The sequence below is a fragment of the Polypterus senegalus genome, chromosome 9 (assembly GCF_016835505.1).
Source record: "Polypterus senegalus isolate Bchr_013 chromosome 9, ASM1683550v1, whole genome shotgun sequence".
Classification (NCBI taxonomy): Eukaryota; Metazoa; Chordata; class Cladistia; order Polypteriformes; family Polypteridae; genus Polypterus; species Polypterus senegalus.
Window position 1 is genome coordinate 76,141,627 of NC_053162.1, and position 21,782 is coordinate 76,163,408.

A 21,782-nucleotide genomic window follows, 5' to 3' on the forward strand; every position below is an offset into this window, starting at 1 on the left:
TTGTCATTAAGAAACTCGTTCATTTCAAAATTAATCCTGAAGTTGTCTAAGGAAAGAAAAAGTGATCACAAATTCGTCAGATATACAGAGAGCCTTCAAAGTGTATGAGAGCGTGTTTAGCTAACACTAGTACTGTATTCTTGTTACTGTCATACCACAAGTAGTTTTAATTTTTCATTGTAATATGAAGATAAACACACCAATTTAATCTGACACTTAGAAAAAAACTTGAAATTGCCAGATAAACAGTAAAAAGGTTTTTATTTCCAGTATGGTGGCACTGTAAAGTGGTGCTGCATCTCCTGGACATGGTTTGATTCCTAATCAATGTGCTCTCAGTGTGGAGTTTCAAGCTTCTTCTGAGTTTTTGTCAGTGAATCTCATTTTTCTGCCACAATCTGATAGTTTGAGTGTCGATCAGAAATTGGTCCGGTGTACATCCAGGCTTGATTCCTATTGTATGCTGCATCATTTGCTGCCAGGATTAATTCACTGAAACTCTTGTTGGGAAATCTAGGTCCAAGGAAACTGGACGGTTGATGGATAAATTTAAGTAAAAGGCAATATTATATCTATTTTAACAGACAGTTTTTAAATAAATGAATGTATGACAGTTATTTCCAAGCATGATTTAGTTTGAGTCAATTATTTTGATCTAGTTATCTTGTATTGCAAAATAAATAAATACATAAATAAATAAACAAGATAAAAATCTAAAGTATTTAACATTTGACACACACACCATGTGTATGTTTGCCAAAGTAAATTTAAATTTGAGGTAATATTGATTTTAGCTGTTCATTACAGACTACATTAAATAAGTGCGGAAGTGAGACTTGCAAAGGACTTGTGCCTCCCCCAGACCGTGAGGGGGCGTCCGTCCTGGTTATGTAGGGGGCCTCGGGTAAAGGGCTTGGAAGCCCAGCCCGGTAGGGACCTGTGGCCACCGCCAGGCGGCGCCCCGATGCCGGAGTATCCCGTGTGGGACCCAGTCGGGGCTGGAGCCCGGCCGGGATGCCCAGGAGGACCAGAGGAGGGCTTGTGCCTCCTCCAGACCGCAAGGGGGCGATCGCCCTGGTTGTATTGGGGGCTACGGTAGAGGGCTTGGAAGCCCAACCCTGTAGGGGCCCGTGGCCACCGGCAGGCGGCGCCCAGGAGCCTGAGGAACCCTGGAGCCCAGCACTTCCACCACACCAGGAAGTGCTGGGGGGAAGAGAACAGGGGACACCCGGACGGCTTCCAGGTGCGTGCCGGGAAGCAGCTGGAGCCCATCCGGGTTCCCATTTAAGGGGCCGTCTCCCTCCAGTCAGCAGTGGATGTCGGGTGGAAGAGGACAGAGCTGGAGAGAGGACGGGAGGCGGTCGAGAGAGAGGCACAGTGACTGAGAGTGTGGCCTGGACATTGGGGAATTGGTGCAAGAGGCACTGGGGTTTGTGAGCACAAATTTGTATATATTAAATATAAATAAATAGTGTGTGGTGGAAATATGTTGTCCGTCTGCCTGTGTCCAGGTCCCAGTTCACAACAGGTATGCCACGCCCCATGGCATGGGGAAAACCTGTAGTACCCTCTGAGTATGTAATGGAAAAGGTGGATTTAGGAGCTTGATTAAGTGTTTAAAGAAATTCAGAACAGCCTAAAAATGTCATATCAGTCTTTTAGACCATATTGAAAACAAAGGGTGCATTCTCATCACAGGACCTTTTTCAGGAACCAGAGACTTTTATTAAAACTCAAGAACTTTTGTAGCATCCCCAGTGGAGGAACTTGGGCCACTTATGATTCCTAGTAGGTAGTTCCTGCTACTCTTTTTAGCTCCTATGTTAGTGTTCAACAAGGAACTATCATGGACAGGGCTTGGAAAAATTAATTGTGCTGATTGTTTGACCACAAACACTGGTGCCATCTATTTTTCAATCTGAAATTAATTTCAGTACCAATGAATGTATGTGTAATGAATAACGTTAACATTGCCTTTTTTCCTTGCATCTTATTTCTGCCTCAGAATTTTGAATCTATGAAATTGGAATGGAAATTTCCTCTATTTTTCCAGTTTCAGGTAATGACCATGACCTTGGGCAGTTGGAATTTGGACTTAAACCCACCCTGTATATACTGTATACTGTATGCATATTAGCTTTGTTACATACACCTATGTAGGCTCTGACAGTCTATGTCCCATTTGTCCTTCATCCAAGAATACTGGAAAACATTCTTTAGGGATTTTGGTCTTTGTTGACGTGACAGAATTTTGTAGGTCATGTACATTTTTTGACCACACATTCATGTTGCAAACCTCTTGTTTTCACTCATCTCAAAACTACTCTGATGCATCTGAAGACCATGTAAGGTATTAAAGAACTAAAGCAACTGCCATATTGGTGGAAGTCTTCAGATGGGGCAAGCTTTGTGACATAATGCATTATTCTGTTAGATGTACTATATTTGTTTCAAAAAGCATAAACTGTGACAGTAATGCACATAACGACAATGCCAAGGTAGTCTGCAGAAATTAAAGTGGTTCGCTGTTGATATTAAGAGGCCTAATGTGTGCAAATAAAACATTCCCCTCATTCTTTCAGTAAACTGCCATAGCCATCCTGCCCTTGACAAAAGGCAGGATTAATCTATATAATCGTGCTGTTTATTCTAAATTCTGACACTTCCATCTGCACGTCACAGCAGAGTTCAAGATTTGCCAGATGAAGCAACATTTTCCAATCTTCAGTCATTTATTTTGTGTGACTTCATGGCCAATATAATCTCATCCTCCTGTTTTTAGCTGACAGAAGTGGAACACAGTGTGGTCTTTTGATGCTGTAATCAATTGACCTTAATGTCCTACATTTGGTGTTGCCTTTTGGTTAGTTAAAATGAGTCAGGCTATTATTTTCTGATCTTAGCCATTAACAAGAGGATCACAGCATATCCCAGAAACAATGGGTACAAAGCCATTGCAAAGCCCACAAAGGGACAATTTGGAGTTGCTAGTTATGTCTTTTTTGGTGTTGGAGGAAAACTTGAGTGCCTGAAGGAATGTCTACATAGTGATGGTGAGAACAAACAAAGTTAACATGAATATAAAATATATGAAGTATTTAATATAACAAAGTAGAGAAAATTGCTTCACATTTCTGAAATACTGTAGCATACATATCCATTTTAAAACAAAGGTAAAATGAAAACAAAGAATGTTTTCTAGCTTCTTTTTGCAAGCTAAATTGAGTTAAACTTGATTTAATGAGAGGTTTCATTCTTGCTTGTTGGATATGCTGCTTATATGGCATTTGGAATTACAATTTAGTTAGAAACAGTTTACAGCAACACCATTTGTTCTTCACTCATCTAAATAGTTTCTTCAGTTTTGGCATGCGGTCAATGCTGTAGGGCACCGTTTCTAAAACTGGAGCCTGCTGTAAACTTTCACAAGCTTTGTGCAGATGTTTATTGAGGTGTTAGCTAAAAGAGGGTTTTATTTCGATTGTGCACATTTCCTTGCACTTAAATGGTTCTGATGCCTATACAGCTGACAGCACATCTGCTTATTTCGACCTGATTGTGTATGGTAACAAATACCAGACATTTTTGAAGTAATAAAAAAATAAATTTAATAGTATGTCCTGGCCTTGCTTTATGTTGCAATTCTTGGTTTTCTTGTCATGCATCCAAACACAATAAATAATAGTCACAAATAACTATTAGTTTTACACAAGTGTGCTTCAGAGGAAGGTTCTTTTAAATATTTACTAGCAAACATTACATTAAGAATTGGTAAAACAGCATTTCAAATTCTTTATGAAATTTACAAGTCAATGAATTATAAGAAAAAAAAATTAATAATATGTCAAAGGCAAAAGAAAATGTTCTACTTGTAGATACTAAAGTTAATTTTCATTTAAGCATTTTCAGTTTTTCAGATCCATTCATGGGACTATAAACTGTCTCATAAATAAATAAGTATTTCTGAAACTTGCAAAAATCAATTACTGCAGGTATGCTTTTGGAAATGTTTTACATTTCCCTCTTTGGCATCCTATATGCTTATGTATTTGGACGTGCACCATATTAAGAAGACATATAGACATGTAAATTAGCAGGAAAACCATTTAGATTCTGTTCAGGTGATGTCCTGTTTCAACAATCTGTGTTCATCACCAGAGTCTAGAAGTCCCTGACAAACACGCCTTCTCTAGACCACTTAAAAAAACAAACGGATCTGAAAATTTGCCTAAAAACATGCTGCTCAAGTCTACTATACTACCTGCTTAAAACCACTGCACAATATGGTTTGCTTAATACATCTCTTTTTCCAGAATTGCTTCTATTATTATTAGATGGGTGGGAGAATGTGACTCAGTGATGTTTAAATATTATTATTAGTTGGTTTGGTGGTTGTGAGTCACTGATGTTTAAATAAAGAGATGGCCATTTCAGTTCTTAGCGATGCAAGTCTAGCGGTCATTGCCAATAGCAGTTTGACCATGTGGCCTGTCAGCACATTTGATGATTTTTATTTATATTTATAACTGTCCTGCATTTATAAACTGTGAGGTTGCCAGATGGTTGGCTTTTGACCACATGGTCTAGGTTTGAGTATTTCCATCGCAGCAATTTGAAGTGTTAGTGTGTTAAACCAAATAATGATTCACTCCTTCTACTTATATATATGTATGTACTGTAGAATCTACCAAAATGTTCTGAAATGATGTGCCAAAGATTGCTGACGTGTTAGCGTTTTCCTTGTGTGTGATTTGAGGCTTTTTTCTGTTCAAACGCCGCAATGACAAGTTGAATTTTAGTCAGCTGTTGCTTTACCTGGGATGGAAGCTACTACAAAGTCAACACCTTCACTGCAGCACTTCTTGGCATGAAGAAGTTGTTGCTTATTCTGTTGTCCTGCTGTTGGCATATGTTAAAGTTGTGCTGTCCACGTGGACTGAAAGTTAACTTGTTTTAAACAGTGATTTGTTTAGCTTTGATGGGGACGCCAATACATCACCCAGTAAGGGAATTGTAGTTACCCTCAAACTCGTGAAAAGAGACAGCTTATGCTGTTCAATTTATTAGTTAACAGATGCAAAAGCTCAGTTCATGTAAATAGTACATTGGAAATTTGAGTTGTATTTGTTCTTTCTGAACAAATAAAAAGGGAAATAAAACTACTGAACTACATAATAATACTCATTAATTACATTTATATAGTGCATTTCTTTCTACTTAAAGTGCTTTACATAGACAGAGGAGAACCACTTCAACCACCACCAGTGTGTAGCACCCACCTGAATGATGCGATGGCAGCCACTATTGAACCAGCACGTTCACCACACATTAACTATTAGGTGGTGAAGGGGATGCTCCCTCATAAGTGGAAGATGTTATTATGTCTTAAGTCCACAGCGAGTTTCTTTGTCCTTTTAAATGTTGCTGTTGTAGCACCACTGATGGCCACTAATTCCCACAGGCAGACCCAGCATTGTATTTGATGATGCATCATTTACTATATTGGCTTAATAGTAATTGATAAGGAGTAAGAACAATATTGGACGGAGACAGTAGCCCTCGAGGGTTTATAATCTATAAGAATGTCAGCTTGTTGTGACTATTAGCACCTTTGTCAATACCCATTTGCAGATGGAATTCAGATTAAAGGCAGCACTTATGTTGAACTGCAAACTAATTAATAAACAGTGCCCTGATTGTCAAGGTCAATGTGCAGAGACAGAGACATGACCATCCATCGACCTGTTCATTTTAGTTGGCAGATGGAGCTGTGCCTAGGACTCACAGAACTCTTCGATCAAAGTAAGCCATTGTTAGTTTTTCCAAACATATCATTACCACATAGGGAAGTACTTCTTTGAGCTATTGGCTTAAATCATTGAAATCATTTTAATTCTATGTGTCTTTTTTTTTTTCTATAGTTTTATACATTTCATAATTTTAGACATTTGTTGACAAGTCATGTAAACCCTATGCTGTTTATGACAGGGTATTGCAAGTTGCAAGTCTGAGTTTCAGTGTTGTTTACAAGCCATTTCCTTCTTCATAAAGAAATTGAAATATGTAATAAATGTAACTCCCCTTCCCTCCTAAAGGCCATGTTACTGCTGCCTAAGGGTAACCTGGGAATAGGGCCCTGAGTTTCTTCTCCCATGTCTAACGAATCTAAAGATATATTGATCCTCTCCTGTTATGAACTGTGTTAGGGAATAACTGTTTAACTTACACAGTTAACTACAGGGCTTTAGTTCAAACCAAACATACACTTATAAGTTATTAATAACAAAGGTAGGCAATGCAAATGAACTTAAATTACAACCTTTACTGAATAAACAAGACAACCTTTGAAAAAATACTAATTATTAAAGCTCTTTTTAAGCTCACAAAAAATATACATGCTAAATCCAACTTTACATATGAGACCCAATCAACTATTCTCAAGAATTACTACACCTAACTTTGGTAAAGATAACAATTTCAGTGCTAGGCCAGGTAATTGAATCTGAGAGTCTTGCAACTCATTTAACTTAAATTTCAACCTTAAATCACCATCATGAGTTAAATTAATAAGTCACCAGCGTATGGGCCCACACACACGCAAGCATCCACACGTACTCTTTGGCGGCCTGTATCCATCGCTTTTGAACATAAATAAGGACTTTACTGATATTTTAGGCTAAATTTGAATGTTATTGTTTATGTTGCTTTCTCAACAGCAAGAAAAATCCAGAAGGCCATTCATTCCAGCTTTTTGCAGTGAGGGTGTGAAAGGATTGAGTACCTGGAAGAGGCAGAAGAGTTTCAAGAAGATGCTTGATTTGCCATAAGATGGTGAGCAATGATGAAAGGTGCCCTAGCCAATCAGTATGGTAGCCATAGTCATCATTTCCTTTTCAGCCTCTCTAAGGAGCAACAAAAGCAATGATAAAAACTTTCAGCTCATTCCCAGACATCTCATCGCAGCAGCAGCAGCAATGTACTACAGTACCATTATAAAGCAGAAAAACAATATCAGAAATTTCAGGGCATTTATTTCACAACATTATTTGAACAGCAGTTGTTAATTTCTTTTTATAATGAGAAATAAATGACTAATACTGTATAATATGAAAATCACAATTGTTATGGTTATGTTTATGCTTTAACAGCAGTGCTGATTATAGCTAAATGATTATGCATTGAGGCATTTGACAAAATGAAAGGATAATATTATATAAATGTTTACATTTTTTAAGAGATGTTTTCCCATTACTTAATATTGTCTTCCAGTTGGTTTTATTTTGTATTTTTGTACAGGTTGTTGGGGTTAAAAGATACTTTTTTGTGGTAATGAATGGTGCTTTTATGGAGCATGTGTTACTTTTTTTTAACTATATTAGTTGCATTCTACAATATTAGTAACTCCTTTTCAATTAGGCCGTGAATCATAACTTATCTTCTCTTTTAACTAGCTACTCACATAGCTAATGTTTCCTAGAGCTCTTAACATAAAACAAAAATACAATGGCGACACTCTGTCATAGGCAAGCAATCACTACTTTTTCACGCACATCTGCCTTCTCCCAGTTGACTGTAATCTGGGAGAAGGTCGATGTTGATGGCAGATATTGACTCCCATCTTCCCTCATCTCAGCACCTTTCCTTCAGTGCTCTTTGGACAGTCTGATTCAGAGAAGCTGGTTTAACGTCCAGTACACAAATGTAAACTAGCAGAACACAATCTTTAGTCCGCTTTTCAGTGACACATTTAATATGTATTATTAATGTACCGTGCAATTCAATCCCCAGTAGGACAGTATCTATGAGAGCATGAGGCTGTCTGTACAATACAATACAATACAGTTTATTTTTGTATAGCCCAAAATCACACAGGAAGTGCCGCAATGGGCTTTAACAGGCCCTGCCTCTTGACAGCCCCCCAGCCATGACTCTCTGAGAAGACAAGGAAAAACTCCTAAAAAAAACCTTGTAGGGAAAATGGAAGAAACCTTGGGAAAGGCAGTTCAAAAAGAGACCCCTTTCCAGGTAGGTTGGGTGTGCAGTGGGTGTCAAAAGTCTGTAGTGGGTGTCTGTACAAGATTAGCTACATTATGGCGCTAAGAGCATAGTAGTCAGGATGTGGTTATGTTTGCACTGATATGTTCCATTTAGATATGATCATATGGGTGGCTACCTGCTTGTTAAAAGATTATAGTATACAGTATACAATATAATTTCAATGTCTTTTTTGTTTTTGCAAATTTGTCAACTTTGCTAAACCTATGATAAATCTAGGGCTAAATACTCTGTTGAATTTAGGAATGAACAGATATGATATTTTGCTATTCTCACCAATATTTCCAGAGCCTAAATCATTTCATTTCTATTTTATTAATGCATTTTTAAACTTAATTTCAAACACACCTTTATTACCCTTAAAGTATGACCAAAATATTAATTTTAGTTTTTAGGATACTTGGTACCATTTTTCTTGATAGGTTCCAAAATTCAAACTATTAAAAATCAGCAGAGAAGTTTCAACTTTCTTAGACGAATGTCTTTAAAGTCATCTTTGTGCTGTCCACACTCTGTAGCACTTCCTGTCTTCACGATTGAATAAAAGATGAATGTAGCCTTTTGGAATTATTAAATTTGCAGGCAGCGTGCTGTAATGAAAGTTATTAAAGGCAGACAGAATGTTTTTCCTGCTTCTTTGGCTTTGCAGCACTGACTTTTTATGTACAAAAGTCCTAGTCCTCTAGCCATGGAAGCTGTCAGGAGGTGAGCACAGCTTTCATTTGAATCAGTCTGTAGCCATTCACAGTCCAGTGCTTGTTTCAGATCCTCCATTTGGATCAAGCACCATCTGTATTCATCGGTAGTTATTTTCCTTCTTTCTTCTGTTACAAAAGGGATTAAGTAATTTAGGAACATTTTTGTGATTTCTGTACAGCACTTATCTCTTTATGTAAATATATTTTAATTTTTGCATGACCATCCTTAATTTATACTGCTTTAATAGGCTTGTCTGAATGTTTTTTATGTGTAAGATATTTATATGCAAGGTTTTTAATATCTTTGTATGCAATTTGGAAATAAAGTTTTTTTTAAAAATAACCTTTTGTTACTGTCATTGAATGCTTCATAAGTCACACCCTATGTTATTTATATACCGTCACTCTATATTTTCATTAAAGCATTCCTGATATTTTTTCTTTAATTAAAGCATCAATTAATTTTTTAACCCTTTCTGACTATTACAGGATTCTGTGAAGTCACAGGCCTAAAGTGCAAGTCATTCTAGGGATGCTGTTCTCTCATAGGCCTTACTCATTCATACACTAACATTGTGGGCCTTTTTGAGATAATAATGATTAATGTGTGAAAGGGAGCCATAATATGTAAAGAAAGTTCATGTGACCCTGGGAAGTAAGTACAATATTTACAACCTAGTGACTGGGACTCAACCTCGGTGACTGTGGTGATAACTCTTGCTCTGCCTTGCTTCTCTGACTTATCACAACAATATTAAATATTGCACAGAACCTCACAGCTTCAGAACCCTAAACCTCAGTGTGCACATTCTACCCATTTGCATTTTGGTTTTCTCTCTCATATCCCCAATACTTGCATTTTGAATTTTTACATAAATTTACTCATTATGAATGTGCCAATGGCTTTGCCCATTGGTGGACTGGCGCCTCATCTACAGTTCTACCTTGCACACTTGATGATACTGTACTGGAGTAAATTGACTGAGAAAATGAAAGAATTCATGAATGCTAAAGTTAAAGACTTTACATGAAGCTAACAGTACAACTGTTTCCAAATCTGACTTTATACACATACTGTTCTACCTTTTGGGTCATTCATAGTCCAATTTTGACTGTTACAACCATAATCCTTTTTCAGATATTAGGCTAAAGAGAAGTTAATCAAATCAAGGCAATCATGGTGGACATTAACCTGCTTAGATAGATAGATAGATAGATAGATAGATAGATAGATAGATACTTTATTAATCCCAAGGGAAAATTCACACACTCCAGCAGCAGTATACTGATAAAAATAAATATTATTTATTACAATAAAAAACAATATTAAATTAAAGAGTGATAAAATGCAGGTAAAACAGACAATAACTTTGTATAATGTTAACTTTTAATGTTTACCCCCCTGAGTGGAATTGAAGAGTCGCATAGTGTGGGGAAGGAACGATCACCTCAGTCTGTCAGTGGGGCAGGACAGTGACAGCAGTCTGTCGCTGAAGCTGCTCCTCTGTCTGGAGATGATCCTGTTCAGACCAATTCAGGGTGACTGTGGGATAGAGCCCGTTGTGCCCACAGGCTGCACCCAACCCTCAACCTGACACCAGTCCACTGGCAGGCTCACATGCACATCCATCCATCATCCAACCCGCTATATCCTAACTACAGGGTCATGGGGGTCTGCTGGAGCCAATCCCAGCCAACACAGGGCAACAGGGCAGGAAACAAACCCCCACCACAGGGCGCCAGCCCACCGCAGGGCACACACACACCAAGTACACACTAGGGACAATTTAGGATTGTCGATGCACCTAATCTGCATGTTTTTGGACTATGGCAGGAAACTGGAATACATGGAGGAAACCCACGTTGACACAGAGAGAACATGCATACTCCGTGCAGGGAGGACCTGGGAAGCGAACCCGGGTCTCCTAACTGCGAGGCAGCAGCGCTACCACTGTGCCACCATGCCGCCCCACGTGCACACCCATGTGTATAAATCACATTTCTATTGCCCTAACATTGGCATCTCTGGGATTAACCCACAGTAAAAAAATATGTCCAAATACTTGCAAGGACCAGGCCCAGGATTACACATCCAGAGCTTCTTCAGATATTAGAATGAAGTGACATCATTTGAAATAATGACAACACTGTCCCAGTGGCTGGCATGGTGAATCTAATTATGGGGCAATTGTGCTGCTCCATGTCGAAACTGAGTTTTTCTTAAACTCATATTTTTGCTTACCCTGGCACTACCATATGGCATGTCTAACCCTTTACACACAATTGAACAAGATAAAAATGAAGACAGGTAAGGCTTTGAAAGCATTGGAGTCCCAGCTAAGAAATGCCATGTTGAATGATTAAAGGCATCACCCATTCTGAGTTTCTTGAGCCCATCGCAGAGTGAAGCGGGAGTAGCAGACGGTGGAGAGGTAGGCGGAGCTAGTTGGGAGGGAGGGTCACAGATCTTCTTCTCGGTCAGTGACTTTGGAAATGTGGTGGAAGCAGACAACTACATGTGCTCACTGACATCTGCTACTGCCATTTCCAGTGACTTCCTTTTATCTGGCTCATCACTCTGTTGACACGGTGCTTACAGATGATACCAAGACATAGAATCTCACACTCTGCTTGGGTTCCATACTGATGTTATATCTGAGTTTAAAGTATTTTGAATAACAATGGGTGACTGCAGAAGAGAGGATCTTGGGTGTCCTGTGTCATTACTGGTTTTGGCATACTGTAATTGGAAAAATGAGTGTGAATTTATGAAATTCTCTCTTATAAGTATGAAATGGTTTCAAAACCAGATTTAAATTGGATATTTTCCCAGCGAACATAAGGAATATCTTCTATTAAGGGGTACTCTGCCAGGAAAAGACAAAAATTAAGATACAAATTTTTCTTTTTTTTGTTGAAAATGATCATTTATCAGTGAAAGAGTGTCCCAATTGTGATATACTACTGGAAAATAAAAATGAATTGATATCCTAAGGTGCATAGTGTGTGTTTATGTTGGAAAGCCTCTAAATTAAGCTCTGTTCTATTAAATATCTTCCCATGAACATTCGGTTCTTATCAGCCGATTTGTTATGGCTGAAATCATCATTAATAAACGAATGTGAGTCAGTGGTGTGATGGCTGGGATAGTGCAATGGGGACTTAAGGTCCAGATGGTAGAGCCCATATTATTGAAGAGCTTACTGTGGTCCCACATTTACTTTTTTAATTAAGAATTATTAAGCTTAAAATTATATCTGCAACAGGCACAACACAATTCAATCAAAAGTACAAAGTGTAATATCCCATAAATTACTATACGTTAAAACATAATCAGCACTTCACAATCCATTTTCATGTTTCAGTTCTAACTGCTGGGGAAAGGCTGTCACCTTTTGTAAATTCTTTAATCACGAAAAACATTGGAAAAAAATGCTGCTGTGTTGTGCAGCTGTTAGGGCCAACATGAAAGATGAAGGCAGAGAGCCCACAGGAACATGACAGAAAACTTGATTTTCCAAGTAAGCTTGCTGACGATGCTTTCCCCATATTTTCCACAGACAGTTGCAGTGTAACAACCTGCCTTTCTATCCAACCCAAAAACAAATCAACAATCCTAAACAGATAAATCTGCACGTCACTGCAGCCTTTTCAGTGAAAGTGAACCTCAAGCCACCGACCAGTTCTGTATTCTAACTGTAGTTTATGAAGTAGTGCATAAGAGCTTACAAGTAAAATTCATTATTAAATTTGCCTTATTATTAAATGGCAGCCATACAGGGGTTTCTAACAGATAGAAGAGTATGCTCCATTTCTTAATGACATTTCTGAAGCAATTACTGCTCGAGTAAACTCGTTGGGCTTCACTTTAGTTGTTAAGATTCCCGATCCTTTCATTTCTTCTTTTAGTCATAAAACACACAGTTTTAACTGCTTCTTACATATTTGCCAATTTTCAATGAGGTATACATAACAAAGGAAGCAACCATTCACCATCAAACTCTGTTCCATTTACACCAGAATGCGTTCATCATGAAGGATTTGCTATAATAAAATAACTGGAGTGAAATGGCAGAAAAAGAAGTGAAGGACAGAGAATTACTAATCAGCTTCATCATCATTTAGATGATATTCTCAGAAATGGAAAATCTGCAACAGACACTGCAGCCCTTCAGAACTGAATATGAGGAGCACCCTGCATATACAGTCCATACTCAGATTCACAATGGCTTTGAGTAAAGGAAATAAGAACATATGCTGAACCTGGAAATGAATACATGCCTTGATGCAGGAAGAAGAGACCCGAGCAAGAAGTTCACATCCTGGTTCTAGCTGACTGCTAGCCTGGTTGGCTGCCATTATTCATCCACAAGGAGAGGCCTAACAGTTACTCATGTCTCATCATCAGATGCAAATGGGTATGATATGTCACCAGTTCATAAAACAAAAGGTAACAAAGATATGACCTGGAAATAACTGTAAACTCTAAGCCATTTGCTCAGAGCTTGCAGTTTCTGAGAGTCTATATTGTTAAACACCTAAAATTTCTGGCAAAAACATCTATTTTTTGTAATAGTGAGGTAAAGAGCTACTTATGTTGAAAGGTAAGATTATACCCTGGGATCATAGAAAGGATAATCCTGAAATGGTATGATGCCGCGACTACATAAGTCAGTAGTTCAATGTGGCCTTATGTATCAAACTACACTAAAAGTGATGACAAATGTGTTTAATGTGCCTGAGATGGCCTTGAAAAATCTTCATGCAGTCTGATGGAATTATACAGTGTATGTGAATCTTCATATTGAAATAAGCTGTAGACATTTCCTTCATGATAGAATGGCATTACTATATATGGAGTACCTTGAACATTATCAACACTATATTTTTACATTATGTGGCGATAGTGAATTAGGAAGTGCAAAAGATTAGCAAGGAGGAAGTAAGAACAGCTCTGAAGAGTATGAAGAATGGAAAGGCTGTTGGTCCAGATGATATACTTGTGAAAGCATGGAGGTGTTTAGGAGAGATGGCAGTGGGGGTTTTAACCAGATTGTTTAAGGCAATCTTGGAAAGTGAGATTATGCCTGAGGAGTGGAGAAAAAATGTACTGATTTTTAAGAATAAGGGGGATGTGCAGAAGTGTAATAACTACAGGAGGGTAAAATTGATAAGCCACAGCATGAAGTTATGGGAAAGAGTAGTGGAAGCTAGGTTAAGAAGTGAGGTGATGATTAGTGAGCAGCAGTATAGTTTCATGCCAGGAAAGAGCACAAGTACAAGGTCAACGACAGTGTACTAACTTGTCTTTCTTTCCTTCTTCAGAAAGCCCGAAGTCTCACAACCGTAAACAACGCCCGGACGGCTATAGGAAGCACGCACTTCCGGGTCTATTTAAACCCTCCGATGACCCTTGATGACATCACAATCCCAGAATCCATCACGACTACCCAGCATCCTTCACATCAATCTCCGGTCCGCCTCTATAAAATGTCCGTACTTTCTCCCCTCAGTGTCTTTTGCTTTCTTGTATCGAAAAGACTGACTGATTTTTTCTGTTACAGTATACGGGGCTAAAAAAACCCAAAATTGCGACGATTCTTGTCTTGTTTTACAACCTGTACAGTGGAACCTCGGGTCACAACCGTAATTTGTTCCAAAACTCTGGTTGCAACCCGATTTGGTTGTGACCCGAAATAATTTCCCCCATAGGATTGTATGTAAATACAATTAATCCTTTCCAGACCGTGCAAACTGTATGTAAATATATTTTTTTAAAGATTTTTAAGCACAAAAATAGTTAATTATACCATAGAATGCAAAGTGTAAAAGTAAACTAAATGTAAAAACATTGAATAACACTGAGAAAACCTTGAACAAAGAAAACTAACATTGCAAGAGGTCACACTACAGCCTTACAAACCTCTCGCTGCAAACACTTTTTTTAATGAGTTTTAAGTACAGGGAAAAAAATGAACATTTGAAAAATCCTGAATTTACACAAAAACTAACCATAAACAACCAAGAAAACTAATCTTACATGAGCCGAGTCCTGGCATGAAGGAAGTGAGCAGGAAGCTGGGTGGAAAGGAGATTACAGTTTTGAGGTAAAGTCCCTCTGCGCGATGCACGTCTGACTGAGAACAATGCACTGTACAGGGAGAGACTGCACGTGCGTAAATCACCAGCACGTACAAACGGGAAGGGAAATGAAATAGAGCGCAAAGAGTTCACAGCGAATGCACAGGGAGAGACTGAACACGAGTGGAAATCATCAGCACATACGAACCGGAAGGGAAACTGGCTTGTCCGTCACCCGACTGTGTGGTTGTGAACAGATGCAAAAGTTTGGCAAACGTTTTTGGTCGTAATCCAATTTGTACGTGTTCCGAGACGTTCGTGACCCAAGGTTCCACTGTATATATATTCATATAGTTAGTTGCATTTTTACTGTTCGTGAAAGTTGCTTATACCTTAGTTTTAACAGAAAGGAGTCACATGCTGCGTGGTCCTAGAGAACATTAGCTTGTGCCACTGCATGCTGCAATACTGTATATGGACGGTATGAAAATAGAGCCACTTCACTTGACTTCAACGTGAAGAAATTTCATATTATTATGTCAGGTGTTACAGTTAGATGGGACTGTTTTCCATGACTGTTTGTGAAAAAAATGAATGTTTATTTTGACTGCTTATTCATGACAGTGCCTTTTTATGGTCAGTTTAGTTGTGGTTATCGCTACTTTTTGTGTGTGGTTTTTGTGATGCTCAATACCAGTCATAGGGCTCACACCTTGTTTTGCTCATAATGTCATTGTGCTGCTACTATTTAAGATGGTGGAATGCATTGCTTAACTTCCAAAGTAAATAAAGACTTTCTCTTTGAAAAGACTTAACAACGTTCTAAACATATTTAGGGACAAAGATTGTTGCTGTTCAGACTGTGATTTCTTTAAATTGTGTTGATTTTGGCATTTTTTCATTCTTGTTTCAAGTTACAGATCTCTCAGAAAAATCTCTTTAAATTTGTTGGCAGCTCTGTCGCTACTGATTTAATTCCCTACATCTAATAGTAACCTGGCTCAACAATTTCCTTGGCTTCCATGGAAAGTATATTTTTATTTTTATTACTATTTAATTTAATATTGTTTCTTTGTATCAGTATACTGCTGCTGGATTATGTGAATTTCCCCTTGGGATTAATAAAGTATCTATCTATCTATCTATCTATCTATCTATCTATCTATCTATCTATCTATCTATCTATCTATCTATCTATCTATCTATCTATCTATCTACAAAGTATATCAGAATCAGTCTAATTTTCTCAAAACAAACAAAATTAATTTTAGAAAACAATAAAACCCATTTTATGGCTTTCTTAATATATACAAATCAAGTCAATTTTGAAGACTTCTTTCCCAGTCTGACTTAATTTCAATTAACTTGAATATCCTCAGCAATAACAGTGGAATGGTTTAGTGCAAAATGGCAAATGAGATTGCAATATAACTACCCCAAAAGCTTGACCTCTAAATATGGAAATCTCATTCAGTGCAGTAAGACTGAAGTAAGTGACAAAACAGAGCAAGAGTGTAGGAATCAGCATTTTGAAAACACTTTGCCATGAGTTTTTCTGACCAAGCGAAGATACCACATTTTCAGTACATGAGTAGTTCTCTATTATTATTAAATTTATTCCTATAAAACAGTTGGCTAAAAATAAAGTTTTTTTTACAATTTAAAAAGCTTGTTGACCTGCCCTTGACCCTTTCCCAAAATTACAATTCCCCTTAATACAAAATTTTCCTAATAGGATTTCAAGTACATTTAAATGAATGATAGTATTTAAAGTAATCTCGGAAGGCGTACCAAGATTTTTTAATTTCTTTAGTGTACTGGGATTTTGGGATTAGTGTCAGCTCCAAGCACTGTAGCAGAAGGACGATGAGCTGGAAGATCAGCAGACAGCAAAACAGAACTGTGTCTTAGTTTTGAATTTCTTGAACTATCACAAATAGAATTTTCTTACATGTAAGAATTTATGTTTCACTAATTCTTAACACAGCATTAATAAAAGCTACAGTTGGTAATGCAAGACCATTGTGAACTATAAGCACAATGGACAAAGTTATGGCATGTGTTCCTTTTTTTCTGAAGCAGCAGTCTTAGTTTTTGTACTACCACTAAAATATTATGTTAAATTTTAAAACATCAGTTATTTCATGCTATAAAATACTGCTAGGTCATTTATTTGCACACAGTATTGCAAATAAAGGTGTAAATGCCCTTTGTTTTGTACAGTGTCCAGATGGTGTGATCACCATTCAGAGGCTCTTACAAAAGACAGAGCTCCACTGTAGCTATATATACTGCTCAAAAAAATTAAAGGAACACTTTTTAATGAGAGTATAGCATCAAGTCAATGAAATTTCAGGGATACTGATCTGGTCAGTTAAGTAGCAGAGGAGTTTGTTAATCAGTTTCAGCTGCTGTGGTGTTAATGAAATTAACAACAGATGCACTAGAGGGGCAACAATGAGATGGACCCCCAAAACAGGAATGGTTTAACAGGTGGAGGCCACTGACATTTTTCCCTCCTCATCTTTTCTGACTGTTTCTTCACTAGTTTTGCATTTGGCTACAGTCAGTGTCACTACTGGTACCATGAGGTGATACCTGGACCCTACAGAAGTTGCACAGGTAGTCCAACTTCTCCAGAATGTCACATCAATATGTACCATTGCCAGAAGGTTTGCTGTGTCTTCTAGGACAGTCTCAAGGGCATGGAGGAGATTCCAGGAGACAAGCAGTTACTGTAGAAGAGCTAGACAGGGCCATAGAAGGTCCATAACCCATCAGCAGGACCAGTATCTGCTCCTTTGGGAAAAGCAGAACAGGATGAGCACTGTCAGAGCCCTAAAAATTGACCTCCAACAGGCCACTGGTGTGAATGTCTCTGACCAAACAACCAAAAAGACGTCATGAAGGTGACCCAAGGGCCCCATGTCCTCTAATGGGCCCTGAGCTCACTGCCCAGCAGCATGCAGCTCGATTGGCATTCGCCATAGAATACCAGAATTGGCAGATGCACCACTGGTGCCCTGTGCTTTTCACAGATGAGAGAAGGTTCACCCTGAGCACGTGACAGAATTGAAAGGGTCTGGAGAAGCCATGGAGAACATTATGCTGCCTGTAACATCATTCAGCATGAGCACTTTGGTGGTGGGTTAATGATTGTCTGGGGAGGCATATCCATGGAGGGTCACACAGACCGCTACAGGCTTGACAAAGGCATCTTGGCTGCCATTAGGTATCAGGATGAAATCCTTGGACCCATTGTCAGACCCTATGCTGGTACAGTGGCTCCTGGTGCACAACAATTCCTGGCCTCATGTGGTGAGAGTATGCAGGCAGTTCCTGGAGGATGAAGGAATTGATACCATTGACTGGCCTCCACACTTTCTTGACCTAAATCCAATAGAACACCTTTGGGACATTATGTTTTGGTCCATCCAATGCCACCAGGTTGCACCTCAGACTGTCCAGGAGCTCAGTGATGCCCTGGTCCAGATCTTGGAGGAGATCCCCCACAACACCATCTGTCATCTCATTAGGAGCATGCACCGATGTTGTCAGGCATGTATACAAGAGCACAGGGGCCATACAAAGTGCTGCGTACAATTTTGAGTTGCTGCAATTAAATTTTTGCAAAATGGACAAGCCTGCCACATAATTTTTTCACATTGATTTTTGGGGCGTCTTTGAATTCAGGGCTCTGTAGGTTGATCATTTTCATTTCCATCAAACGATGTGGCATCCTTTCGTTCCTAACACATTACCCAGTCTATATCAGTATAGATATCCAGGAGGATTTCTTTTTCCCATTGAGATCTGATGTGTTTTCAAAGTGTTCCTTTAATTTTTTTGAGCAGTTTATTATAATTGAAGAACAGGCGTATGAAATGACTTAGCGAGAGTCTCAGAGGGTCAACTTTAGGCATTAAGGTTCACTCTGCAATTAAACACCTTCCACATGAGACCACACTGCAGCGCCTCCTCCTTTGTTCTTGCTCTAATCCTTACCTCTGCATGTTGAGTGAACTCCATTTACCAAGTAAAGCCCTTCACTGAGTTAACAGAGTCTGCTGGTTATGCATGTAGACAACATTTTTGGGGGCAGTTTTAATTCAATTTTGATATTTTTATTTTTGTAATGTGATTTTATAGGAACTAAATTACTAACACAAGGGCCTCTGATGGAAGATCAACATTTATCACTCTTTTTTATGACTATGGACATTATATGTAATGGAATTTTGTGACTGAGACATGTTATACTTAAGTGGATGTCATAGCCTGAAGACTCTGTGACAATAAAGAAATAATAATAATTTATATATGTAACATGGAGTGCAGTTCAGGATTGCCGAACCACAGCTACGAGTAGTGCCATAATGTTATACTTCTAAATGATTCAATAAAATAAAAGAATTCCTTAGGGACCATCTCTTGTTTAAAAACGTAGCCTTCCCGAACAACAGTCCAAATTGTTAATGGAAGCAATATTTCTGGAAGCACTCCAGGTTTCTAGCTAGCAGTTAAGAGAGAAAAGCATACAGCTGAATTCATCTCCTCGGCAAAGGATTAGTTAAGTAAAAAAGAGAATTAACTTCTGACATTTTTATCTTTGCTTTATTGCACATTGACACAAATCTCTTCTTTAACACCACAAATGGCCCAAAACAAATACTATTAGAGCCAAAACGAGAAGGCAGAAAGTTGCAGTTAAACCCCCAATTTTCCCCCAGTTTCAATGCTATGGGCTTCCAGGAAACACTTAGAGATGCTGCTGGTGTGGCATATCTGGAAATTGTAATATTTTTAATTATTGATCTAGTTTCGATGTACAACAAGCACAGCTTTACCGGCCCGACACAGGAACTCTTCTGTTCTGCAGCACCAACTCCATCACTAAACCTGTGTTTATTATTAGAGACAGCACTCACATACACTGAAAACATTTACTATTTCAATTCCTCACTCAATTTAACAGAAAAGTATTTAAGCCACCTTATTAAGAAGCCACACACTATACAAGTAGTCCAGAAATTTCGATATACAGTACATTATTGACTGGACTGCTTTTGTAATTATAATTGTGTTTTTTTTCTTTTACTTTTGATCAATTAGCACAATGGAGGCAGGTGATAACTGCACTTTCAATAATATCATCCTGCATAGCACAGTTGATCTTGTTCATCATGTACAATATTGTTAAATATTGCAATGTGTCTTGTTATTTAATTTCAAGTCTCTTGGTGACACAGCAAAGGCACCCTTGGCTAGTTTTAACCTTCCTCTTTAAAAGTTAAAAAAATTCTATACATTCCATTAAGAATCACTGAAAGTTTGAAAAGTGAAATAGACTGCTACTGAATATGATGGAAGCCCACTGATTATGACTATATTCACATTACAGTCCTCATTACTTAAATCCAATTTTTTGCACGGATTGGAATTGTCTGTCTTGATGGTTCACAATTAGGAACAAGTGTCCTGTATCTCTGTAATGTGAACGTATTTGCCTCCGAAACGGCATGCATGCACATATTGATACATTTGAGCACGAGTCATCTATGTCACTATGTCCACAAAAACATCATAATTGGAAGATGACTCGGGGTATTTAAAATAAGATTAGATTAGATACAACTTTTTTGTCATTGTACAGGTACAACGAAATGCAGTTTAGCATCTAGTCAGAAATAGCAAATAGTAGAGTAAGGTGCAATACAGCATACAAATGAGAATATGTATAGAGCGCGTCTGTGGCCTTTAGCTTTCCGGTAATCTACAATGAGCTGTTTGGTCTTCTTGGTGTTGAGGATGAGGTTGTTGTCAGCACACCATGTTGCCAGGTGCTGAACCTCATCTCTGTAAGTTGACTGTCATCGTTGTCACTGATCAGACCTATTACAGTTGTATCTTCTGCAAACTTTATGATGAAGTTCATAGGTGAAGAGGGAGTATTCATGATCAGGGTAGAGGATGTGTGGTTGTTTAACCTGACAGACTGGGATCTGTTGGTTAGAAAGTCCCTTGTCCAATTACAAAGAGAGGTGCTGATGCCGACTTTTCTGAGTTTAGTTACATGATTGGAGGGGATGGCAGTGTTAAATGCAAAGCTAAAATCAACAAATAACATCCTAATATAGCAGTTGTTTTCCAGGTGTGTCTGGGCAGAGTGAATAGCCGATGATATGGCATCCACTACTGACCTATTGGGACAACAGGCAAACTGATAGGGATCTAGCATTGGAGGTAGGGTGGATTTTAGGTGGGTCAGAACCAGTCTGTTAAAGTACTTGGTGATAATAGGGGTAAGTGCAACAGGGTAGTAGTTATTCAGGCTCCTTGGAGAGGCTAGTTTAGGCACTGGTACAATCGCTGTGGACTTAAGACATGCAGGGACAACCGCCTGGGCCAAAGACAGATTGAAGATTTTACTGAAGACCTCAGACAGCTGCCCAGCGCAGGCTTTAAGCACACACCCTGGTATGCCACCAGGACCAGCAGCCCTGGGTGCTTTCACTTTACTCAGTGCAGATTGTACAGCGAAGGTGGTAAGTCTAAGGGGCTGGTTGGCTTGGGAAGGGGCAGTTTTGGTTGCAAGTGTTTTATTGTCCCGATCAAAATGAACATAAAAGTTGCTTAGCTTGTCAGGAAGGGAGACATTATTTGTTGTTGAGGTTGTATTCACTTTCCTGTAATCTGTGATGATCTGGATGCCATGCCACGTGTGTCTTGGGTCAGAGTTCTTGAAATTATCCCAATTTGTTTGTTTTATTTCTGTTTGACTCTCTTGATGCCCTTTTTTAGATTGGTCCTGGATGAGCTGTAGCTCTCAGTGTTGCCAGATCTGAAAGCGGCATTACCTGATTTCAGCAGGGATCTAACCTCCCTATTCATCCAATGCTTCTGGTTAGGGAAGGTCTTAATTTTCCTGTGCATTGTGACTTAATGCTT

The 21,782-nt window shown here is 38.6% G+C and overlaps 1 protein-coding gene across 2 annotated transcripts in view; it reads left to right on the plus strand.

Moving 5' to 3' along the window:
* Positions 1-7,819, plus strand: part of crispld2 (cysteine-rich secretory protein LCCL domain containing 2) — a 66,161-nt gene extending 58,342 nt beyond the window's left edge. For both annotated transcript variants that reach the window (XM_039763324.1, XM_039763323.1), the window contains exon 15: positions 6,717-7,819. In XM_039763324.1, coding sequence (XP_039619258.1) covers positions 6,717-6,768 — 52 coding nt within the window. In that variant the 3' untranslated portion in view covers positions 6,769-7,819. The remainder of the gene's footprint in view (positions 1-6,716) is intronic.
* The last annotated feature ends 13,963 nt before the right edge of the window (positions 7,820-21,782 follow it).